The sequence below is a fragment of the Calypte anna genome, chromosome 3 (genome assembly GCF_003957555.1).
Source record: "Calypte anna isolate BGI_N300 chromosome 3, bCalAnn1_v1.p, whole genome shotgun sequence".
In the NCBI taxonomy this organism is placed as follows: domain Eukaryota; kingdom Metazoa; phylum Chordata; class Aves; order Apodiformes; family Trochilidae; genus Calypte; species Calypte anna.
Genome location: NC_044246.1, coordinates 111939028 through 111961357, shown reverse-complemented (window position 1 = coordinate 111961357; position 22330 = coordinate 111939028). Strand labels below are relative to the sequence as shown.

Sequence of the window (22330 nt, the reverse complement as noted above, 5' to 3'; positions counted from 1 at the left end):
GAGCATCAGGAGGCCCAATGAATCCTCTCTGGTGCTCTCCTCCTCTGAGGAACTGAGGTATTGCTGTCAAAAAAATTGCAGCATCTCTTCAGGAAATGTGTTGGGCTGAATGGAAACCACTTTGGGCCACCTCGATTTGTGCAACACGTTGGGCCACAGCAGCTCACTCAAGGTTTCTGTCCTTGCTGGATGAAGCTTGGTGATAATTATTTTCCAGTATGATAACAACAGCTACAGAGGTTGCCATGCTCCTGGATGGTCATTGCACCCCAGTTAATTTGGGAGTTGATATTGTGTGATGGGAAATGGTTCTTGGAGGAGTCTGGTGGGATTTGGCCCAGCAGATGTTCATTCAGATGTCCACAGAGCTGGCATCTTGCAAAGGCACACGTCTCATTCACAACTTCTGGAAGAAAATTCTAAACCTGAAGATACCTCAAAGTTGCTCTGTGGCATGGAAAAAAATCCTAAACCTGGAGTTACCTCGAAGCTGCTGGGTTCTTGGTGAGCATGAGCAGCACCAGGAGTTGTTACTGAATCCAACTGCTCTTGGAGCTTTCCTGCTTTGGGCCAGGATAAAGGTGATTTTCTGTCTTGTACTTTTGCTTCCAGCTCAGTCTCTTGTCAGGAGCTGCACTTGCTGAAATGAACAGCAAGTTTCTCAGGCAGTGTCTGCTGCTGGGACTGATCCCACTCCATGGTTATAGTTACAGCTGGAGAATGGGCTGCAGAACCAAGGAACTGCTCAGCTCTGAGGAACATTTGGCCCTCCAGAAGAAGAGAAGGAGTAGAAAGGTCACACCGGAAACCCTCCCTTAAGGAGGAACCAACAGGATAAATGACCAAACTTGACCAAACAGAGTATTCCATCCCATACACCTCATACTCAGGATAAATTTGAGGGATCACCAGGGTCAAACCCCTTCCTGCTTCCCCTTCTTCACCTCTCCCTCTTTGTTTTGGCATCCTGGGAGGATTCCATCCCTTCCTCTGTGCTCCTGATCCATGCCAGCCTGAATCTGTGTGTTCCTGCCTCCAGCTCCCAACTGCTGCTGACCCCAGGATTCCAGCCTGGACTTTCCCAGGGCTGCCCTGCAGCCTCTGTGGGGATGTGAGAGTTATTGGGAGGAAGGGGGGAGGAACGTGGGATCAATTTTCCTGTATATTTGTATAGATTTAGTCATTTTTCCTATTTATCATTCCTGTTCCATTAAAACTGAGTAGTTCAGTTTCCAACCCATCAGTCTCTCTCCCTTATTCTCTCTCCTTTCTTTATCAGGGAGGGGAGGGAGATTAATACAGAGCATCTGTTATTTGGTTTAATTGCTGGGCCAGTGTTAAACCCTGACAGGAGCACAGATTTATTTGCAGTCAGATCTCTGCTAAGGAGCTGACCTTCACCACCTGGATGTCCAAGCCAAAGGACAGAGCCCAGTCATGTCCATACTATCAGCTTCAAACTCCAGCATTCACTGGCTTCACCTAAATTGAAACCAGATGAGTTTGCAGGTTGTAACTGATCTGAAAGGTCTCTTCCAAACCAAAATTGCCTGCTGTGAACAGGTTGTCTTTGCCAGCTTTGAGACTTCATCTGGAATTTGATGGGAGAGAAGAACCAAGCTTGAGCCAGAGACACATCAATGGTTAAATTATGGAAAGGTGTTGGGCCTAACTTTGCTTTTCCTCTTGTAACTTAGAAAAAAGAGAAGAAAAAAGGATAATTTAACATAGTTCACCTAGTCATTTGAGTGATCTGAAACAATTTCTAACTCTTAGGTATGAATTTTGCTTTCTGCAGACATGAACTTCAGGTTTGGCTGAGGTCACCTGGTATCTCAGTGTTACCAATGGAGTACTCACTTCTTTCATTTTCCAAATCAATTCCAGAAGCAATTTCTCCTTCAATGCCCACAGCTCTCTAATGAGAAAGCTCTTTCCTCAGTTATTTTCAGATATTTCATAAAACAATTTGGGTTGGAAGGGACCTCTAAAGCTCACCCAGTCCAACCCCTGCAGTCAGCAGGGACACCCTCACCCAGATCAGGGTGCTCAGAGCCTCCTCAATCCTTCTGAATATCTCCAGGGATGAGGCCTCAACTGCTTTCATGGGCAACCTCTTCCCTTGTTTCACAACCCTCATGGTAAAGAACTTTTTCTTAAAATTCATGTTGCATGAATCCCTTACAAATGTGTAAAAGGGAAACATAAGTCACTATAAAAAGGAAAATAATCATCAGCTGGAATTAGGTTAAAAAAGGCTGCATTAAATAAGAAGTCAGTGCTTCTCTGGGAGTTCAGGAAGAGGATTAGCAGGCTGTCATTAAGCTGACAATTCCCTTTTCCCCACCCTGGTTTCTTCACCAGTGCAATGTGAGCAGCAGCCCCTGCATCCTCCTTGATTTCCTGATGGCAATGATGTTACAACCCTTGAGGACTCCCACTCACCATTCCTGAAAGTCAGCTCCATGGCAGAATCACTGAACTTCTTGGCATTCCACCAAAGAGCTGCTCCCTGCTATTCTTCTTTCTTATTCCTGAACTGAAAGGAATAAAATTAATCCTTGGATGGAAGAACTTAATGTAGTGTAACGAGGCAACCAGGTGCCACTAATTGCCAGGGAGTGAGCATTAGCTTGTGTCAAGCCCACCTGTGCCCAATTTGGGTGGGCCCCCACTGGGCATGAGCAGGACCAGGGGGCCAATAAACCCTAATTGGGCATAGGTGGGCTTGACACAAGCTCATGCTCACTCCCTGGCAATTAGTGGCACCTGGTTGCCTCGTTACACTACAACTTAATTCTACCACCTTCTGCTTGCTTGGCTACACCTCCTCCGGGCCTGCAAACCTCAGTTCATCAACTTTCCAGTCACTAGATGGAAGCTCTGAGTAAGGTTGGAGTAGCACTTTTGGGCTTGGAGAGCTTGATTATTATTATTAATGATTCTTTTTTCTTTGGTAGTGGCAGTGATCTCATCTGCAGGGTGTTTGCAGGGCTAGACAAGCTGCTCCAAAGGTGCCTGATAAGATTTTTTTAAGCCATCTTCCTGGGATGAACATTGTGGAGCTGACTTGGGCTCAGGTAGATGACCTAAACAACATTTCCTAAGTTTTGGAGATGTCTGCCAATGGGATGGATTTAAGACACACAGGACCTAAGCCCTACACTTCAGAAAATAAAAGGATCAAAACACTCCTAACCCATAGAATCAGAGAATCACAGAATGGTTTGGGCTGGAAAGGACCTTAAAGCTCATCCAGTTCCAACCCCCTGCATGGGCAGGGACACCTCCCACAGCCCAGGGTGCTCCAAGCCCCATCCAACCTGGGCTGAGACACTGCCAGGGATGGGGCAGCCACAGCTTCTCTGGGAAACCTGGGCCAGGGGCTCAGCACCCTCAGAGCAGAGAATTTCTTCCTAATGTCCAACCTAAATCGCCCCTCCTTCAGTTTGAAACTCTTCCTCCTTGTTCCATCCCTCCAGACCCTTGTCCCAAGTCCCTCCCCAGCTTTCCTGGAGCCCCTTCAGGCACTGGAAGGTGCTCTAAGGTCTCCCTGGAGCCTTCTCTCCTCCAGGCTGAACAACCCTAACTCTCAGCCTGGCTCCAGAGCAGAGCTGCTCCAGCCCTCAGGTCATCTTCATGGCCCATAAACTGTTTAAAGCACTTTGGGTAATTACTGAGGCTTTATTAGATCTTTACACAACCCAGTTTGTGAGCCATGGTCTCTTTGAAGCAGATGTGTGTTAGTTGAGAGAAAAAGAGCCCAGCTCACTGCAGTACTGGAAGGCTGAGATATTTTGCAGAGCCTGAAAGAGAGCAGCAGATCATGCCTGAAGACTCCAGTTTCCAGCCCTTGGTGTATCATGATAGAGGTGAAGTTTGAGCTGACCAGACTTCCACTCCAGAACAAGTGTATGGGTGAGCCAGATGTCCTCTGGGAAGCTGGAGAGATGAGCAAGCCAGGCCAGCATCATCTGAGAATACAGAATGGGAAAGTGGAAGATAAAAGACCTTCTCTTGAGATAAACAGTCTTACAGAAGATAAAAGGGGTCCTACAGGGAAGAAAATGGGAATCTACAGGGTTGTATTTCACCTTCACACCTTGCTCCACCCTGGGTTCCACCAATGTGAAGCATCAGGGCTATACCAGGGAACCCCTTCCCAACAGAACTTCGTCAGTGGTTGGAAATCAGCTTCCTGCTCTCCCCCCAGGACACCAGCTTGGCAACCAAGGCCATCAGAGCTCCATGGGTAGCTACCAGAGGAGAGCAGATGGCTTGGGTGAGGAGGCCTGCTGCTGTATCTCAGCATCTCCTGGGACACATCAAGCTCTCCCCCAACAAGAGGAGGAAATCTGTCTGGTTCCCATCACAAAGCACCCTTGGCAGAGAGAGGAGCTGCCCTGTTTCAGTCCACCCTGCCTTGGTGACAGTGGAAGGACAGGGTCCAGTGGATGAGGAGGTGCCACACAGTGATCCCCCAGTTGCAGGTCCAGGGGAGGAAAGTAGACACATGGCCACAGGCAGAGGTAACCACTACCAACACCAACACAAACCTGTGTAGAGGAGGACAAAACTGCTTTTCTGCTGCCATTGATGGTACCAACACCATCAGTGCCCACCGTGGGCTGTTGAGGGTTGCCATAATGGTCTACAGCACTTGGCCAGTCCATTGTAGCAGGTGCCCATGGCTCTGTTAAACCAGGGACACAGCAGGAATGAGCACTGGCCCTTGGTCTTCCGACACATCACGGTGTCTGACACTGTAAAGGGAGAAGAACCAGTAAGCATCTTCGTTTGGGTTTACACCTGTGGAAAAGGCTCTCCTGACCTTGACAGGCTGGGGAGGTGGGCTCATGTCAACCTCATCAAGTTCACCAAGACCAAGTGCAAGGTCCTGCATCTCTGTCGGGGCAATCCCAAGCCCTGATAGAGGTTGAGCAGTGGCTGAGGAAAAGGACTTAGGGGTGCTGGGGGATGAGAAGCTCAATCTGAGCCATCAATGTACACTTGCAGCCCAGAAAGTCAATCCCATCCTTGGCTGCATCAAGAGAAGTGTGGCCAGCAGGTCCAGGGAGGGGATTCTCCCCCTCTGCTTCACTCTTGTGAGACTCAACCCAGAGTACTGTATCCAGTTCTGGAGCCCCTATTACAGGACAGGCATGGATGTGCTGGGGTGTGTCCCGAGAAGGGCCAGGAGGATGCTCAGAGGGCTGGAGCAGCTCTGTTATGGGGACAGACTGAGGAGAGTTGTGGTTATTCAAGCTGAAGAGAAGAAGGCTCTGAGGAGACCTTATTGTGGCCTTCCTGTACCTGAAGGGGCTACAAGAAAGCTGGGGAGGGACTTTTTAGGATGTCAGGGAGTGATAGGACATAGAATCATAGAATTGGCTGGGTTGGAAGGGACCTCAGAGATCATCGAGTCCAACCCTTGAACCACCGTTGCGGTTGCTAGACCATGGCACTGAGTGCCACATCCAGGCTCTTTTTAAGTATCTCCAGGGATGGAGAATCCACTACTTCCCTGGGCAGCCCATTCCAATGTCTGATCACCCTCTCCAGAAAGAAATTCTTTCTAATATCCAACCTAAACCTCCCCTGGCACAACTTGAGACCCTGCCCTCTTGTCTTGCTGATAGCTGCCTGGGAAAAGAGCCCAACCCCCCCCTGGCTCCAACCTCCTTTCAAGGAGTTGTAGAGAGTGATGAGGTCTCCCCTGAGCCTCCTCTTCTCCAGCCTCAACACCCCCAGCTCCCTCAGCCTCTCCTCATAGGGTTTGTGCTCAAGTCCCTTCACCAGCCCAGTTGCCCTCCTTTGGACCTGCTCCAGGACATGGGGGAATGGATTCAAACCAGAGGAGGGGAGGTTTAGATTGGAAGTTAGGAAGAAGTTCTTCCCCATGAGGGTGGTGAGACCCTGGCACAGGTTGCCCAGAGAGGTGGTGGAAGCCCCATCCATCCGTGGAAGTTTTTAGGGCCATGCTGGAGAGGGCTCTGAGCAACCTGAGCTGGTGGGAGGTGTCCCTGCCCATGGCAGGGGGGTTGGAATGAGATGATCTTAAAGGTTCTTTCCAACCTTGAAAATTCAATGATTCTATGATCCTCAGTTACTCGAGTTGCATCAGACCCTTTGCTTTAGAAAGAAAGAAAAAAAAGAAAAAAAAAAAGAAAGAAAGCCTCTCCCCATGTTCACAACACCTCCATCTGCAGAGAGTACCAGAAGGAGCCTGGGGAGATCCCCAACCTGCTGTGGAGTTTTGCTGCCATCCCTGAAAGCTTCCAGGAGCTCTGCAAACCATGGATGTATTTCCACTTACCTGCAGCTGCCTGGGACACCCCCGGGAGGAGAAGCAGGAGCAGACAGAACATCTTCATGGCCTTGGTTGACATGGTGGAGGCTCCAGCATAAAGGTGCTGAGAGCAAGGGATGCTGCAAGAAGAGGGAACTGCTCTGTATTTATAAGGCTTTGATGAATGCAATCTGCAGGGGTTTAGCAATCATGTTTGGATTCAAATGATCTATTTAACAAGGATGCATCCTGCAACCTCTAATTACAAACCCTTAGGTAGATACCACCCCGTGTCCCCACCCTGAAAGGAACCTAAGCACCAACACCTGCTGGTTCCTATGTCTGATCCATCTCCTCCAGGAACAGCACACTCAGGCAGAGCCCATTTAACCAGAACACATGCACAAGGCCCAGGTCAAATCTTAATGAAATGCATCTTTGCGTCCACAAATCCAACTTCTGCACAGAAATAAACATTTGGACCCATGTTAGACCCCCCTAAAAAGGACTGAGACTGAATCCAGGATCAGCCCCACCACTTGAAGGTTGGAGAAATGGCTTTGCAGAGAGGCCCTTCACTTGCCAAGCTTGCTAAATAAAACACAGAGAGGTGACTACAGCATCCTCTGGGTGTAGCTTGCATGGAGACCTGAGGGTTGTTGTTTTGTTTTTGTTTTTGTTTTTTAAGCAAGACAGACTCCTGGGTGCTGAAATCCAGCAGAGAAAAACGCAGCCAAACCAGTGGCTGGCTGGCAGCCAGAGCAACTGGGAGTTGGCTGTGAAACTGGGGCGGGTGGCTAGCTCTGGGGATCTCTTCAGGAAGGTTTTTTTGGCTTCCTCCTTCTCTGCTTGGCAGAGTTTTGGGGTGGTAGTGGCAGCATCTCGTGTGGCATGGGAATTTATTCCTGGTGCAGCCTTTGGGCAGGAGGAGGAAGAGCTGATTTTCTCATCATTCACTGGGGGACTGAGAAAAAGCATCTGAGGAGCCCTGGGGAGGCTCCTTCCTGAGGAGGATGATGGTAAGGGGTAAGAGGGATGAGACAATGAGGTTCATGTGGCTTCTGTGGATGATGGTCCTGCAGCAGCCCACCCTCAGCTTTAGAAGAGGCTTTGGTGCCTGCTAGAAACTGGGATCTGCAAATTGGGTTTTCTAGGAAAGGGCCATTTGGCAGCAGTGGTGTTTGTTACATTAAAAACTGTGGAGGACAAGGCTCAAAGACAACCAAGCCTGAGCTTTTCTTGGCCCTATTTACACCCCTAAAGTTATTAAAATGCTTTGCTGGAGGTGAGTCTCATAACTCAATGCTGGGAGGCCATGAAACACTTCACTGAAGACAGACATGGCAGTGGGACAAGAGGAGAAGCTGATTTTATCCCTTCCCCCCATGATTTTTGATTCCACCAAACCTTAACACTGGAGTCCAGGCTGCAAAGCTGCAAATTTTGGTTAAAAAAAAACCCAAAAACCAGTGCTGGATATCAAGCAGGGGCCCTGGTGATGCTCCTTCAGGGTGAGACAATCAGGCAATGACATCTCAGAGAAGTTTGGCTTCCCAGTCATCAGCACATCCATGGCCCTGAGCACATGCAGGGTATTAAGAGAATAGTTCTGGTTAGAAGGAAACTTCAAGCTCATCCAGTTCCAGTCCCCCTGCATGGGCAGGGACACCTCCCACAGCCCAGGGTGCTCCAAGCCCCATCCAGCCTGGGCTGAGACACTGCCAGGGATGGGGCAGCCACAGCTTCTCTGGGAAACCTGGGCCAGGGGCTCAGCACCCTCACAGAAGGGAATTTCTCTCTCAGATCTCAACTCAATCTCCCCCTTGGAGCTGAAAACCCTTCCCCTTTATCCCATCACTCCAGGCCCTTGTCCAAAGTCCCTCCCCAGCTTTTCTGGAGCCCCTTCAGGCACTGGAAGGTGCTCTAAGGTCTCCCTGGAGCCTTCTTTCCTCCAGGCTGAACACCCCCAACTCTCTCAAGCCTCCAGAGCAGAGCTGCTTCAGCCCTTGGATCATCCCCATGGCTTCCTCTGGATTCACCCCAACATCTCCAGGTCCTTCTTGTGCTGGGGACCCCAGAACTGGACCAAGCACCCAAGGGGTTCTCCTTGGAGCAGAGCAGAGGGGGACAATCCCCTCCCTGACCCTTCTGGTCACACACCTGGGGATGCAGCCCAGGACATGGGGGGTTTCTGGGCTTCTCTTCTCCAGGCTGAGTACCCCCAACTCTCTCAGCCTCCAGGGCAGAGCTGCTCCAGCCCTTGGATCATCTTCGTGGCCTCCTCTGGGCTTGGTCCAACAGCTCAAGGTCCTTCTGATGTCAAGGGCTCCAGAACTGGACCCAGCACCACAGGTGGAGTCTCCCAAGAGAGGAGCAGAGGAGGAAATTCATTGCTCATGTGCAGATTTGGAAGCAAGATGGTACAGAGCATGGCAGGGACAGGAGTGATGCTCTGGGGACCTGTAGAGAACCCTGGAAAAGGAGCTGAACAAATGAGAAATTTTGCTCCTGGTAAGCAGCAGAGTCCAGGATTTATTCCCAGGGTTGTAAAGAAACTTGCTAGCAATTAAAAAAAAAAAAAAAAAAAAAAAAAAACAAAACCAGGAAAAGCATGAGAGTCCCCAAACACAGGGACATCCCAAGAGCCTGATGCACAAAGCTGTGGGAGCTCCCTGGGTGATTTTGCAGAAGAAATCACAAAGCCTTAGGTGGTATTTGAACCTAATTAAAAAACTACCAAAAAAATTAAAAAAAACATCAAAAAAACCCCAAACAAAAACCACAACCCTCACGAAAACAAATGAACAAACAAACAAACAAAATCTAACAATAAATAAATAAATAAATAAACCAGCAAACAAACAAAAAATTAATGGACTTCCCCAGAGTGACTGACTGAGGATTTATTTTCTAAAAATCAGGTTTTTCTTCAGAGGTGGAGTCTTTTGGTTTGGAGACTGGGGAAAAAGAAAAAGAAAGAAAGAAAAAAAAAACTAAAAAAGGAAGAGAAAGAGAAAGAGAAAGAGAAAGAGAAAGAGAAAGAGAAAGAGAAAGAGAAAGAAGAAAGAGAAAGAGGAAGAGGAAGAAGAGGAAGAGGAAGAGGAAGAGGAAGAGAAAGAGGAAGAGGAAGAGGAAGAGGAAGAGGAAGAGGAAGAGAAAGAGAAAGAGAAAGAGAAAGAGGAAGAGAAAGAGAAAGAGAAAGAGAAAGAGAAAGAGAAAGAGAAAGAGAAAGAGAAAGAGAAAGAGAAAGAGAAAGAGAAAAGAAAGAGAAAGAGAAAGAGAAAGAGAAAGAGAAAGAGAAGGAAAGAGAAAGAGAAAGGGAAAGGGAGAGGGAAAGGGAAAGAAAAGGGAAAAGAAGAAGAAAAGGAAAAGAAAAAAGGAAAAGGAAAAGGAAAAGGAAAAGGAAAAGGAAAAGGAAAAAAGGAAAAGGAAAAGGAAAAGGAAAAGGAAAAGGAAAAGGAAAAGGGAAAAGAAGAAGAAAAAGGAAAAGAAAAAAGGAAAGGAAAAGGAAAAGGAAAAGGAAAAGGAAAAGGAAAAGGAAAAGAAAAAGAAAGAGAAAGAGAAAAAGAAAAGGAGAAGGAAAAAGAAGAAGAAAAAAGAAAAAGAAAAAAGAAAAATAAATTAAAAAAATCAAAAAGAAAAAGAGAAAGAAAAAGGAAAAGAAAAAGAAAGAAAAAAAATAGGACATCTCTGCTCACCCACAGGGCTCCTGCATCCCCCGACAGCTTCCCAAAGGCTTCAGCTCTGGGGTTCAAAACAACCGAATGAATTTATGGCTCCCTGAACACCGTGTCCCGGCTGCCACCTACTGCTCGTCCCTGCGGCACCGGGGGACAGCGGGAGGGGGCTGTGAAATTCCAGGAAAAATGTCCTGGGGGACATCAGGAGGGGGTTGTGAAACTTCAGGAAAACCTGGGGGACATTGGGAGGGGTTTGTGAAGTTTCAGGAAAACCTGGGGTACATGGGGAGGGGGTTTTGCAAGTTCAGGAGGACCCTGGGGGACATGGGGAGGGGTTTGTAGAAGTGGAGGAGGATCTGGGGACATCGGGAGGGGTTTGTGAAGTTTCAGGAAAACCTCGGAGACATGGGGAGGGGGTTTGGCAAGATCAGGAGGACCCTGGGGGACATCGGGAGGGGTTCGTGTGATTTCAAGAGAATCTGGGGGACATCAGGAGGGGTTCGTGTGATTTCAGGAAAACCTTGGGGACATCAGGAGGGGGTTTTGCAAGTGCAGGAAAACCTGAGGGATATCAGGAGAGGTTTGTGAAGTTTTGAGGAAAATCTGGGGGACTTTGGGAGGGGTTTGTGAAATTTCAGGAAAACCTGGAGAACATCTGGAGGAGCTTGTCCAAGTTCAGAAGAATCTGGGAGACATCGGGAGAGAGCTTGTGAAATTTCAGGAAAACCTGAGGAACACCGGGAGGGGGTTGTACAAGTTCAGGAGAACCTGGGGGACATGGGGAGGGGTTTGTGCAAGTGCAGGAGGACCCTGGGGGTCACTGGGACAAACTGGTGCACACGCACCGCGCCCCAGGGACATCGGGCCGGGATGGTACCGGCAGACAACCCCCAGGGGATGCTGGGTCGGGCCGGTACCGATACACAGTAACCCCATGGGTGCCGGGCTGGTGCACCCACCCCCGACCTGCAACACGCCGAGGAGCACGCGTGACGTAAGCAGCGTGACATCACGGGTCCAGGCGGGAAAGAAGGGGTTGGGGGGAGGCACTGGGGGAGGTGCCTGGGAGAGGGCGGGGAAGGATCGGCCCCGGAGGGTCCTTCCTCCTCATCCCACTCCTCATCGTTACTCCTCCTCCTCCTCCTTCTGCCCCTGCGCTCTGGTACGCGGGCCACGGAAGGGGCGCGCAGGATGCGCGGGGTCTTCCCGGGTCTCTGCTTGGCGCTGTTGGCGGCGGAGCGGGCAGCGCGTGAGTCTGCGCGCAAGATGCGCGGGATGGGGGGTGGGTAAGGGGGGGCCGCACACATTCCCGGGGGCGGGGGAGCAGAGGAAGGGGGAGCGGAGGCAGGTGGCAACCCCCCCTTTAGAAGCCACCCCCGTGTCCTGGGTCACCACAAAATTCCTTTTTACCGTTTTCTGTCTCTTTCTTTTGTTTTTAATTTGAAAAATTCAGTTTGTTTGGGGTTTGGGTTTGTTTTGGTTTTTTTTTTTCTTAAAAATATCAAGCATAGACAGGGGCTGGGTGGAGAGTGGATGGAAAGCTCAGGGGAAGGACTTGGGTGGGGGATGTTGGGTGAGGAGAAGCTCAAGGTGAGCTGGCAGCGTGTGCTGGAAGCCCAGAAACCCCCCATGTCCTGGACTGCATCCTGGGTGTGTGACCAGAAGGGTCAGGGAGGGGATTGTCCCCCTCTGCTCTGCTCTGGGGAGAACCCCCTGGGTGCTTGGTCCAGTTCTGGGGTCCCCAGCACAAGAAGGACCTGGAGATGTTGGGGTGAATCCAGAGGAAGCCATGGGGATGATCCAAAGGCTGGAGCAGCTCTGCTCTGGAGCCAGGCTGAGAGAGTTGGGGGTGTTCAGCCTGGAGAACAGAAGGTTCCAGGGAGACCTTAGAACACCTTTAAGTGCCTGAAGGGGCTCCAGGAAAGCTGGGGAGGGACTTGGGATAGGGGCCTGAAGGGATAGGGCAAGGGGGGATGGCAAGAGGGGATATTGGGATATTTGGAAGAATTTCTTTGCAGAGAAGCTGTGGCTGCCCCATCCCTGGCAGTGTCTCAGCCCAGGTTGGATGGGGCTTGGAGCACCCTGGGCTGTGAGAGGTGTCCCTGCCCATGGCAGGGGATTGGAACTGGGTCAGCTTTAAGGTCCCTTCCAAGCCAAACCAGTCTGGGATTCTCTATTATTATTGTTAATATTATTATTGATATTAATGCTATTATTAGTATTATAATAATGTTGGGAACACGAGCCCTTCTCTGAACACTTTTTATCAGAGCCTTTCTTTGGGCTGGGCTCTTTGGTGGTGATGGCTGTGCCACAGCTGACAAGCCACCAGGTGCTGGCAGCTGGAGATAAGGGGAGGAGGGCTGCAAACCCCCTGGGAGCTGAATTTGGGGCAGGTTGTGGGTATTACCTCTCAGCTGTTGGGTGTGCAGGGCTCTGGCATCCCTCAGTGGTGCATCTCTGCTGTTCTCCAGGGCTCTGTGCCATCATCCACTACCTCATCTGTGGGCAGCTGGGCTGGTTTGGGTTGACCACAGCCTGCATGGTGCCTGGCTACGTGGTTCAGCTCCTCAGCATCCTCTGGTTCAGGGCAGATGGGCATCCATCTGGCTGTTGGCTCCTGGTGCTCCACATCCTACAGCTGGGCCTCTGGAAGAGGTAAGAGATGCTCCCTCTGGTCCATCCAGCCCTCCCAATCTGGATGCAGCCTCAAAGCTGCCAAAACCAAGCTGGACATCCCATCGTGGTGACTCTTGCAGGTACTGGGATGTTTTGTGGATGGCAGCCAAGACAAGTGGCAGCTCCTGTGTAGGGGAGGTGCTGATGCAGCACGGGGACGTGTGTGTGCTGCAGCTCCTGGAAGCTCTGCTGCAGACCCTGCCTCACCTCCTGCTGCAGGTCTACGTTGCTGTGGCAGCTGACTCAGTGCTTTTCATCCCTGGTGAGTGGGGAGTTCCCAGGAGATCACTGTGAGCTGCAGAGGGGTGATGAGTTTTGGGGGGAGGACACATATGGGCCATGCTGGCAGGGCACAGGGTGGGCTTGTGATGGTGAGCATGCTGTAAAGGGGCTGGGAAGCCTCAGTGAAAAGCAGCAGAGACAAGTGTGGCTTCAAAAGTGTTGTGGCTGAACCTAGAGGGGTCCCTGAGCTTCCCCTTGGGTTCTCCTGGCTGGTAAAGTCAGTCCAGGTACAGGGGACCTCCAAAGCAACAGTGCTTTGGGTAGGTTTGAACCCAACACATCCCTGGCAGTGTCTCAGCCCAAGTGGGATGGGGCTTGGAGCACCCTGGGCTGTGGGAGGTGTCCCTGCCCATGCAGGGGGGTTGGAAGAAGGTGATTTTTAGCTTCCCTTCCAACCCAAACCAGTCTGACATTCTGTGTGCTTACTGATGGTCCAGCTCCAATCACTGTGTAGTGCTGAGCATTTTGGGGCTGTTTCATGGAAAAGGTGAACTTTCAGGTGTGCAAAAGGAGAAGCTGGGGTGCAGAGTCACAAGGAAAAGCTCAGGTCCATGTCAGTGACCACAACTGGACCTTCCCTGATGCTGCAGACCCCATTAGTGGCAGAGAATGGTCAGAGGATTTGGGCAGGGAGGTGCTGGGCTTGCAAAGGAACCAAGTTCAGTGGGACTTGGTTGAAATATTCCACGTGGTGTCTGGCTTGTATTGGGGTGCTGTGCTACCAATAGCTCCTTTGAGTTGAGAGATGGTCCTGCAGTGTGACTGAGTGTCCTTCAGAGCATCTGACCTTCCCTTTCCCCATGCAGGTCTCAGTGCTGGGCTGTCCCTGCTCTCCCTCGCTTGGGCTTTGGTCTCTTACAGCCACTTCACCTGCCTGCTGAAACCTGGACACCTCTGCCCACCTCCCACAGCCATCCTCTGCCTGCTGCTCTGGAGGATGGGGATGCTGGGGACCAGGGTCCTGGCCCTGGTTCTTTTTGCCAAGCTGTATTCCTTTTGGGTTTTGGCCGTGGCAGGTGAGACCTCTGATCATCATCCCCATGTCCCATCCTGCTCTCAGCTACAAGGATGCTCCCTATCAGAGGACCATCTGATCCTTCCAGTCTTTTTTCCCTTGCCAGGTGTCCACTGGTTGATCATGTCCTTCTGGCTGGTGGCCCAGCAGACAGACATAGTGGCCCAGCCCTGCTGCTGGAGGCTGTTTAATTGCCTGCTGGGAGCTGTGTACATCTTCTGCTACATTAATGTCCGTCCTGGCCCTTCCAAGCAGAGGGTGGCTGTGTTTTATGCTGTAAGTACCCAGGATATTTGGCATTAGGCATGGATGCAGCTGCTGGGGAGAACAAGAGCTTCAGACTCTCTCCTTCCTCATTTCTCACATCACCACTTGATAAAAATCCAGCAGTTATTGGACCAAGTCCAGAGGAGGCCATGGAGATGATAGGAGGGTTGGAGCAGCTCTGGTGTGGAGACAAACTGAGAGTTGGGGTTGTTCAGCCTGGAGAAAAGAAGGCTCCAGGGAGACCTCAGAGCACCTTCCAGTGCCTGAAGGGGCTCCAGGAAAGCTGGGGAGGAACTTTGGACAAGGGCCTGGAGGGATGGGACAAAAGGGAAGGGTTTCCAGCTGCAAGAGGGGAGATGGAGAGGAAATGGAAGGGAGAAATTCTTTGGGGTGAGGGTGCTGAGCCCCTGGTTGCCCAGGTTTCCCAGAGAAGCTGTGGCTGCCCCATCCCTGGCAGTGTCTCAGCCCAGGTTGGATGGGGCTTGGAGCACCCTGGGCTGTGGGAGGTGTCCCTGCCCATGCAGGGGGTTGGAACTGGATGAGCTTTAAGGTCCCTTCCAATCCAAACCATTCTAGGATTCTATGATTTCCCACATCCTGCCAAAGCCACGTGGTCACCAAGGTGGCTGAACCTTTGCACTGGCTTTGTTTTCTTAGCTGCAGCCCCACAATAGCTTGATAAGAGCAGAGCTCCTGTGTGGCTCTGCCAGAGTTATTTTTCCTGTAAAACAAAAAGGTCAAGACCTTGCAAAAGGTTCAGTTCAGCAACCTCTGTGTTTTAACTTCTAAGTTAGGGGCAAAATAAATCAGCAAGCTCCAGAGGCTGGGGGAGGTTCTGCACATCTAAAGCCCTCAGAAGGAGCAAAGTGAGAACTCTTTTCCCTCTGCTCTGCAGATAATGCTGATGGAAAACACCCTCCTCCTGCTGCTGGCCACCAGGTTCCTGCAGGATGAGCTGAGGAACAGTCTGTGTGTGACTGGGGCTGTCCTGTCAGGGTCTGTAGTAGGTAAGATCTGCTGGATTTGGGAGCCTGGGTTTCATGTTTTGAGAGTAACATCATCAACAGAGAGTTGGAGTTATTCAGTCTGGAGAGGAGAAGGCTCTGAGGAGACCTTAGTGTGGCCTTCCAGTATCTGAAGGGGCTACAAGAAAGCTGGGGAGGGACTTTTTAGGATGTCAGAGAGGGATAGGACATGGGGGAATGGATTCAAACTAGAGGAGGGGAGGTTTAGATTGGAAGTTAGGAAGAAGTTCTTCCCCATGAGGGTGGTGAGACCCTGGCACAGGTTGCCCAGAGAGGTGGTGGAAGCTCCATCCATCCCTGGAAGTTTTTAAGGCCAGGCTGGAGAGGGCTCTGAGCAACCTGAGCTGGTGGGAGGTGTCCCTGCCCATGGCAGGGGGGTTGGAATGAGATGATCTTAAAGGTCCCTTCCAACCCTGAAAATTCAATGATTCTATGATCCTCAGTTGCTGTAGTTGCACCAGACCATTTGCTTTATTTCATAGAGTCCCAGACTGTTGAAGAATTGAACAAAGGGTCTGCTGACCTGGAGGTGGCAGTGAGGTTTGGTGTCTCCTCCACACCTCCCCAGGACACTGCTGGGGACCATCCCTTGATGCCTTTCTGCTCCTTTTTCAGGTGCCACAGCTCTGGGGGTGTATTACAGCCTGCTCCACCCCAAGTCTACAGAGATCTGGCAGGGTTTCCTGCAGACAACCTGCAGTGCTGAGGCTGATGATGATGATCAAGGTGATGGAGATGGCTCCCAAGCTGGGCAGAGCTTGGAAATTTTGGGACACAGCAGATCCTTGCCAGAGGGAGACACCACAGCAGGTCCCCAAACCATCTCGTGGCTCCTGCAGCTTGGGAGGCATCTGGAGGACAACTGGACCAACCATCACCACTGGCTGCTGGTGAAGATGGCCTTGAAGACAGGAGATACGTCCACAATCAAGGCAGCTTTTGGAGATGGTGGTGTGGGAGAGGTTTACCCTGGAGTGATGGGGAAACCCTCTAGCACTGAGCCTGAGGCAAACCTTTCCCTCCCCACCAGGGAAATGGGTCCTCAAGGTGCTGAACCTGCTCTGGCTGCTGAGAAACTGATGGTGGCAGAGGATGGAGGAGGTGACAAACCCAGTGCTGGGGCTGCCACAAGAGCACAGGAGGACATAGCTGGGCAGGAGCCTGGTTGTCCCCTGACTGTGTCCTTTCCCAGGACCTTCTCTCCTCAGGCAACTGGGGGCTCCTCTGTGTATTTCACTGCCAGCCCAGGAGGCATCACCTCTCCTGGCATGGGGACAGCCATAGCCACCTGCATGGCCTTGGCACAAAGGGACAGCCAAGCCCAGCATCCCCCAGGCTGCCTGGAGGGAGGAGATGTATCTCTAGGGATGGCAAGCATCAGCCCAGTCCTGGGGACTGGTGGCCACAAGCATCTTCAGAGCAGCTTTTCCCTGGGTGGCCTGAGCAGCTGCAGGGTGTCAGGTCCCCCAAAGAGGGCTCAGAGCCCACGGGGACACAGGGTGCCCTCACGGGGTGGCATCAGCTTTGGGACACCTCCCATTGTGGCACGCAGGGGACTCTGGTGAGGAGGAGTGAGCTGAGGCCACCGTGCTTCACCTCCACCCCCAAAGCCAACTCCAGGTGCCCACAGCAAGAACTGGGGGAGCTGGGAGAAGGAAGGAACGTGTTCTGGGGTGCTGGAGTGACCCTGGAAATCCCTGCAGCCTCACCTTGGGTCAAGGGTGGGGTGACCACCTCATTTATAGGGTACAGAAGGAGGTGATGGGATATTAATGTCAAGAGAGTGTCCCCAAGAGTGCCCCTGCAACCATGCAGATGTGGTCTTGCATCTTTAGGACATCTCCTTCCATCTTGCTGCAGCATCTTGCAGTTTTGGAGAGCTTCAGATGTCTTAAAAACCCAGGTTTGGGTGTTTGTTGAATTTATTTACATCATGGTCCAGCAAGGCAGCTGGAGCACTCTGCCTCTGATGGATTTGTGACCATATCTTCAAACATGTCCTTTAACCAAGTGCCTCTACAAGCTGCTGGCCTGTCCCAGCAAGGAGATCCAGCTGCTGGCTCCAGGGGCTGCATTGGTGCCCAAAGTAGGAGTCATCTCAGGACAAATAAGTGCCTAACCCCCCAAAATAATGAGTTTTGCTCTCAGATGCCATTCTTTTCTGGGCAGAGTAAGCCCTGAAGTGAAGCAAAATGTTCTTGGTTTGGTTTTCCACCAGATTTGTTTTCATCTTGAGTGCTTTACCAGCTCCATTTGCTGGGACCACATAGGATCACAGGTCCTCTTCATACTCCAGACCAAGACCTCAGGACCCTGACTTTTAGACAAAAGCCATGTCCTGCTCTCTTGTCCCCTGCCCTGCTTCCTCAAGTGACCTCTTCTGCCCATCCTCCTCCTCACTGCCTCCCACCCAGAGCTGGCTGGATGCTCCCAACTAAGTTTCACTTAGAGCCAAATCCCAAAGCAGATGTCCAGGTTCCTGCTGCTGGAAAATCCCCCTTGCAGGCAGGGTTGGTTTATTTCAGCAGCTAAAATGCTGAATATTGTGGTCTCAGAACGGGCAAGTTCTGGATGTGGGTTTGTGTCCAGGACATGGCTTGATGGGTTTGATTGAGGCCTGGGCAGTTGGGTTTCACCATCAAGCTCATGGTTATCAGCTGCTGCACATCTGGCTGTGTCCTCCAGATGTTGTCCCACTGTGGGCAGGACCCTAGTGGTGCCACAGGGCAGGAAAGGCAGCAGGAAGGGCAGATGTGACGTGAATTACTAAAAATAAAATAAAGTAAAATAAAGAAAAATAAAATAAAATAAAAATGTAGCATTCACTGCTCAGTATTGACCCAGCCAGATGTTTCTCCAAGCTGATCTGGTCACAGAAAACTCTTTTGATGCCAGTTTTGGAATGCAGCTGCTTTCCATCATGATGAAAGCTCTGTGGCTGCTGCTGGGCTCTGCAGCAGGGAAGCAGCAGCTGAAGCATCTTGTCCAGAGTCCTCCTGGCTCCGTGCATCACAAAGAAAGCAGCAGAGCTGCCCTGGCATTATTGCAATTTTTTATATCTACTTTTGGTTTTCTACCTTTGATGAGATAAAATGGTGCTTTAAAAAAAAAAAAAAGAACAAACCAGGCTTTGCTGTGTCTGTGTCTCGTGGTTGGGGTGCACATAAGCATGAAGAGGTCCTCTCTGGAGCTTGCTGTAGGGGATGTTGGCCCTTGATCTCCTGCTGCTTTGCAAGCTGTGCAGCTTCCTGTCTGGATGTGACCTTGTCTCCTCTCTCCTTTGCAACTCCATCTTCTTGTTTTCCTAGATTTTTCTACCCATTTCAGTTCTACCCACTCCCAGTCAGTCCAGTTGCAAATCACAGCTCCAGATACTCCCCCCCCAACTTTTCCACCACTGGGAGGAGAAAACTCCAGGTGCCCCAATGACCTGGTGCACATCCCAAGCTTTACCCAACACTCCCAAGCTGAAGAAGTCGTACTGGGATGGATTTCCTCCTCCTAACTCCTTGCTCCTCAGCCACCAGAGGGAGATGCTGCCCAAGGCAGACGCCTCATTCCGGATGCTGTGAGCCCACCCAGCACCCGAGGGACGGGAGAAGAGAGATGCCCAGGACTGGTGGTGCTGGTGCATCACTGGTGGGAGTGAAATGGGAGGTTCTGGGATACTGGAGGTAGCTGATAGGGTCCACAGCAAGTGCCTGGAGGAACGTGGCCATGGTTGCAAGTGGCTCCTTCCACCACCAGGCCATGGGGAAAGTTTGGGAGTTCCTGCCAGGGTCTCCCCAAGGTAGTATTTGGGGATGGGAAAGGTGATACCCACCTGCAAATATCCCCTGGTGACTTCAGGTCCAAAGGGGAGCTCCCACCAACTCTTCTGGACACAGAGTGGGAACCTGCTGGTTTGGTAGGACCAGATCCAACTGTTGCCAACCGTGGTGGCAAATCTGGTATTTGGCTGCAAACCCCCAGTGGGATGCAGGTGCAGCTGGGTGGGGGACATGGGGACACTTCCCACAGATATCATCACATCAACCCACAGCAGAAATCCCACCAAGCCTGGGTGCTTGCCCTCCATGGAGCAACCAGGGCCTGGTTCAAGATCCTGGGCCAGGTCCAAACCCAGGGCATGGAGTTGCATGAGGAGCTGGAGCTGTGGAGAAGTTTGGCAGAGGACAAGGACCCAGCTGCCCAGGGGAACTGGGTGAGGTTTTCTCCAGTTCTCCCAAGTGCTTGAGGACACCCAACCAGCCCCTCTGCTACTTGTTCAGCATTTCCAGGGAAGTTCTTTCAGGTGAGATCCATTTTCCTGAACTAGATCTTAGGATCTTCCCAGGTTGCTCATTACCAAAGTTTTGGCTTCAGCCACCTGCAGATGGTCTGGAGGAGGGGAAGGTCTCCATCCCAAAACACTTGGTCACATCATCCTGTGCTCTTGCCTACACTGGAATTGAAGATTTCTTCTCATTTTCCTCTTGTGAGCCTTATTTCTTTTGAGGTTTTTTTGTTTGTTTTGTTTTTTCTTTTTAAGGAAACCCTCTTCAGAACTTCAGAGAGGTGGAGGATCATACCCCAGCCCAGATCTTGGTGCCACCAAGGAGAGGACCTCTCATGGGCTGTGAACAAGCAGCAAGGGAGCAAAGAACAGGAAACTATGGTGGATTTTTTGACAATGCAGGGAGTGACCCACAAGCTCCTGAGGAGAACTGGCTGTGCCTCTCAGCAGTGATCTGGAAAAAGGACCAAACAGGCAGGAACAGAGGCTACGTCCCTAATAAATTAAACACCACTCAGGCAAGCTCCTGGGGACACAGTTGTCCAACCCGCTGGCACCATCCCCCTTGGTTTGTTGTTTTTAATGGGTCACTCTCATCCTTTTTTCAAGGTGAAATAAAATGGGTTGGAAAGGTACAGGCAGGGCATGAGGGTTGGCAGCAGCTCTGCTCCAGCTGGGATCCTGCCTTCCAGCAGCACCATTTCCCACCTCCTGCTGCAGCTCCATTTCTCAGCTCTGCCCATGGGATTTGGGGTGGGTTTTGCTGGACACAGCATTCCCTCCAGCTGGATGAAGATGCAGCACCCCCTCCCACCCCCACCCCAGAACTAACCCAGGAAAGATTTACATGGGGAAAAAAAAGCACCATCTCCCCCCTTTAAAAATATTGGAACACAATTAAAGAAAATATTTGTCCTGGGGTTGCTGGCTCTTGTTTTATCCAAGCTTAATTTTGGGTGCTTTGGTTTTGGTTGTTGGGGTGGGTTTTGGTTTGCTTTTGTTTTTTTCCCTAATTAAGTGGTCTTGATATGCTTCAAATCCCATTTTTTGTGGGCTTTTTTGGTGTCTTGACTATTCCTGTAAACATCTTGGCCCAGGCTCCTTCTCCTTGACCATTGATCTGAGACTAAATAGCACGAGGTGGGAGTGAACAGAGTTAATCAGGACTTGCTTAACACAAACTACTGCTTAATGAGAACCTAGGACTGGGCTTCCTTTCCTGGATTTGTCCGGAGTAAAACTTTGTTCCTTTCCACACCAGGTTTGAGATAATTCATTTCCCTCAAATGTGCCCAAGCAGCGTTTCCTGCTACCCAGGAATCCTTCCCCAGGGCCCACAGGATGGGATCAGTGGGGATCCAGGAGGGATCCAGGAGGAGATGGGGCAGGGATCCATGGGGATCCAGGAGGAGATGGGGCAGGTGCTTGAAGTGAAAGGAACAGGTGTTTGTCTTGAAGGGAGATCTTGAAAGCAAAAGCCCTCCTTGTGCCTTGCTTTTTGTGCTTCTGGAATGCTGAAGGTCCCAGCAGGATGAAATTGGAGTGAATCCAGAGGAGGCCACAAAGATGATCCAAGGGTTGGAGCAGCTCTGCTCTGGACCCAGGCTGAGAGTTGGGAGTGTTCAGCCTGGAGAAGAGAAGGCTGCAACGGGGAGACCTTAGAGCACCTTTCAGTGCCTGAAGGGCCTCCAGGAAAGCTGGGGAGGGACTTTGGACAAGGGTTTGGAGTGATGGGACGAAAGGAAAGGGTTTCAAGCTGAAAGAGGTGAGACTGATACCAGGTCTTGGGAAGAAATTCTTTGGGGTGAGGGTGCTGAGGCCCTGGCCCAGGTTTCCCAGAGAAGCTGTGGCTGCCCCATCCCTGGCAGTGTCTCAGCTCAGGTTGGATGGGGCTTGGAGCAAGCTGGGCTGGTGAGAGGTGTCCCTGACCATGCAGGGGGTTGGGAGTGGATGATCCTTAAGGTCCCTTCCAACCCAAACCACTCTGTGATTCTGTGTGGGGTTGGGAAGGGGATGGGATGGGATTGGAAGGACACTCTAGGCCTCTGTCCTCACCCTGGTCAATAGGGAAGAAGGGAGAGATGGGGTGCAGCAGTGGGGCTGTGGGATTGGGGTGATGGGGATGCAAAAGTGAATGTCAGGGGTGCATGGGGAGGTGGGTGTTGGGCCACGGGTGGGTGAGGGGGCTGGGAAGGTGTGAGTGAATATCCAGATGTGCACAATAGGAGGGTAGACTAGGGGGTAGGGGTCCAGATGTTAATGGTAAAAGGGTGCAGATGCAGGTAGGCATCCAGATGTGCAGGGTATGTGGGTGCAGATGTGGGTGGGAGACCAGAAATGCATGGTGGGTGGGTGCAGACATGGGTGGGTGTCCAGATATGCACTGTGGGTGTGTTCAGACATAGGTAGGCATCCAGATGAGGGTGGGAGACCAGAAATGCATGGTGGGTGGGTGCAGGTGTAGTTTGGGTGCCCAGACATACAGGGTGGGTGGGCGCAGATGCAGGTGGGCACCCATACATGCAGGGTAGGTGGGTGTAGATGACATTGGGTGCCCATACATGCAGGGTTGGAGGGTGCAGATAAGGGTGGGCATCCAGAGATGCAGGATAGGTTGGGTGCAGATGCCATTGGGTGCCCAGACACGCAGCCGCGAGTGGGTGCCCAGATAACCACAATAGGTGGGCGCAGACGCCCCTGTGTGGGGAGGAAAGGCGATGGGTGCCTTTATCCCCCTTACCCACCGCTCACTCCCGCGGAACGAGGCTCCGAGCTCCGTGCAGCGAGCCTGGAGCGGGCCGGGGAAGTTCGGGGGGG

General features: G+C 51.3%; 3 protein-coding genes across 3 annotated transcripts in view; 2 read left to right on the top strand and 1 right to left on the bottom strand.

The window, feature by feature from the left end:
- Positions 1-4647: 4647 nt before the first annotated feature.
- On the bottom strand, positions 4648-6389 carry DEFB1 (defensin beta 1; the record flags this gene model as incomplete). The annotated part of the gene is made up of 2 exons (XM_030448367.1): positions 6317-6389; positions 4648-4763 (listed from the first exon to the last, which is right to left on the bottom strand). Coding segments are annotated over exons 1-2 (189 nt in total), but the record flags the coding sequence as incomplete, so codon positions are not given.
- A 4735-nt stretch (positions 6390-11124) lies between these two features.
- Positions 11125-17968, top strand: XKR5 (XK related 5). The gene is given in 8 exon segments (XM_008499844.2): positions 11125-11218; positions 12444-12627; positions 12729-12910; positions 13737-13946; positions 14052-14221; positions 15108-15219; positions 15853-16704; positions 16707-17968. Coding segments are annotated over 8 exon segments (2061 nt in total). The 5' UTR covers positions 11125-11160; the 3' UTR covers positions 17000-17968.
- Positions 17969-18662: 694 nt separating this feature from the next.
- Positions 18663-22330, top strand: part of TRAM2 (translocation associated membrane protein 2) — a 13107-nt gene continuing 9439 nt past the window's right edge. Inside the window, exon 1 of the mRNA XM_030447590.1 lies at positions 18663-18805. Within this exon, the coding sequence (XP_030303450.1) occupies positions 18663-18805 (143 nt within the window). The remainder of the gene's footprint in view (positions 18806-22330) is intronic.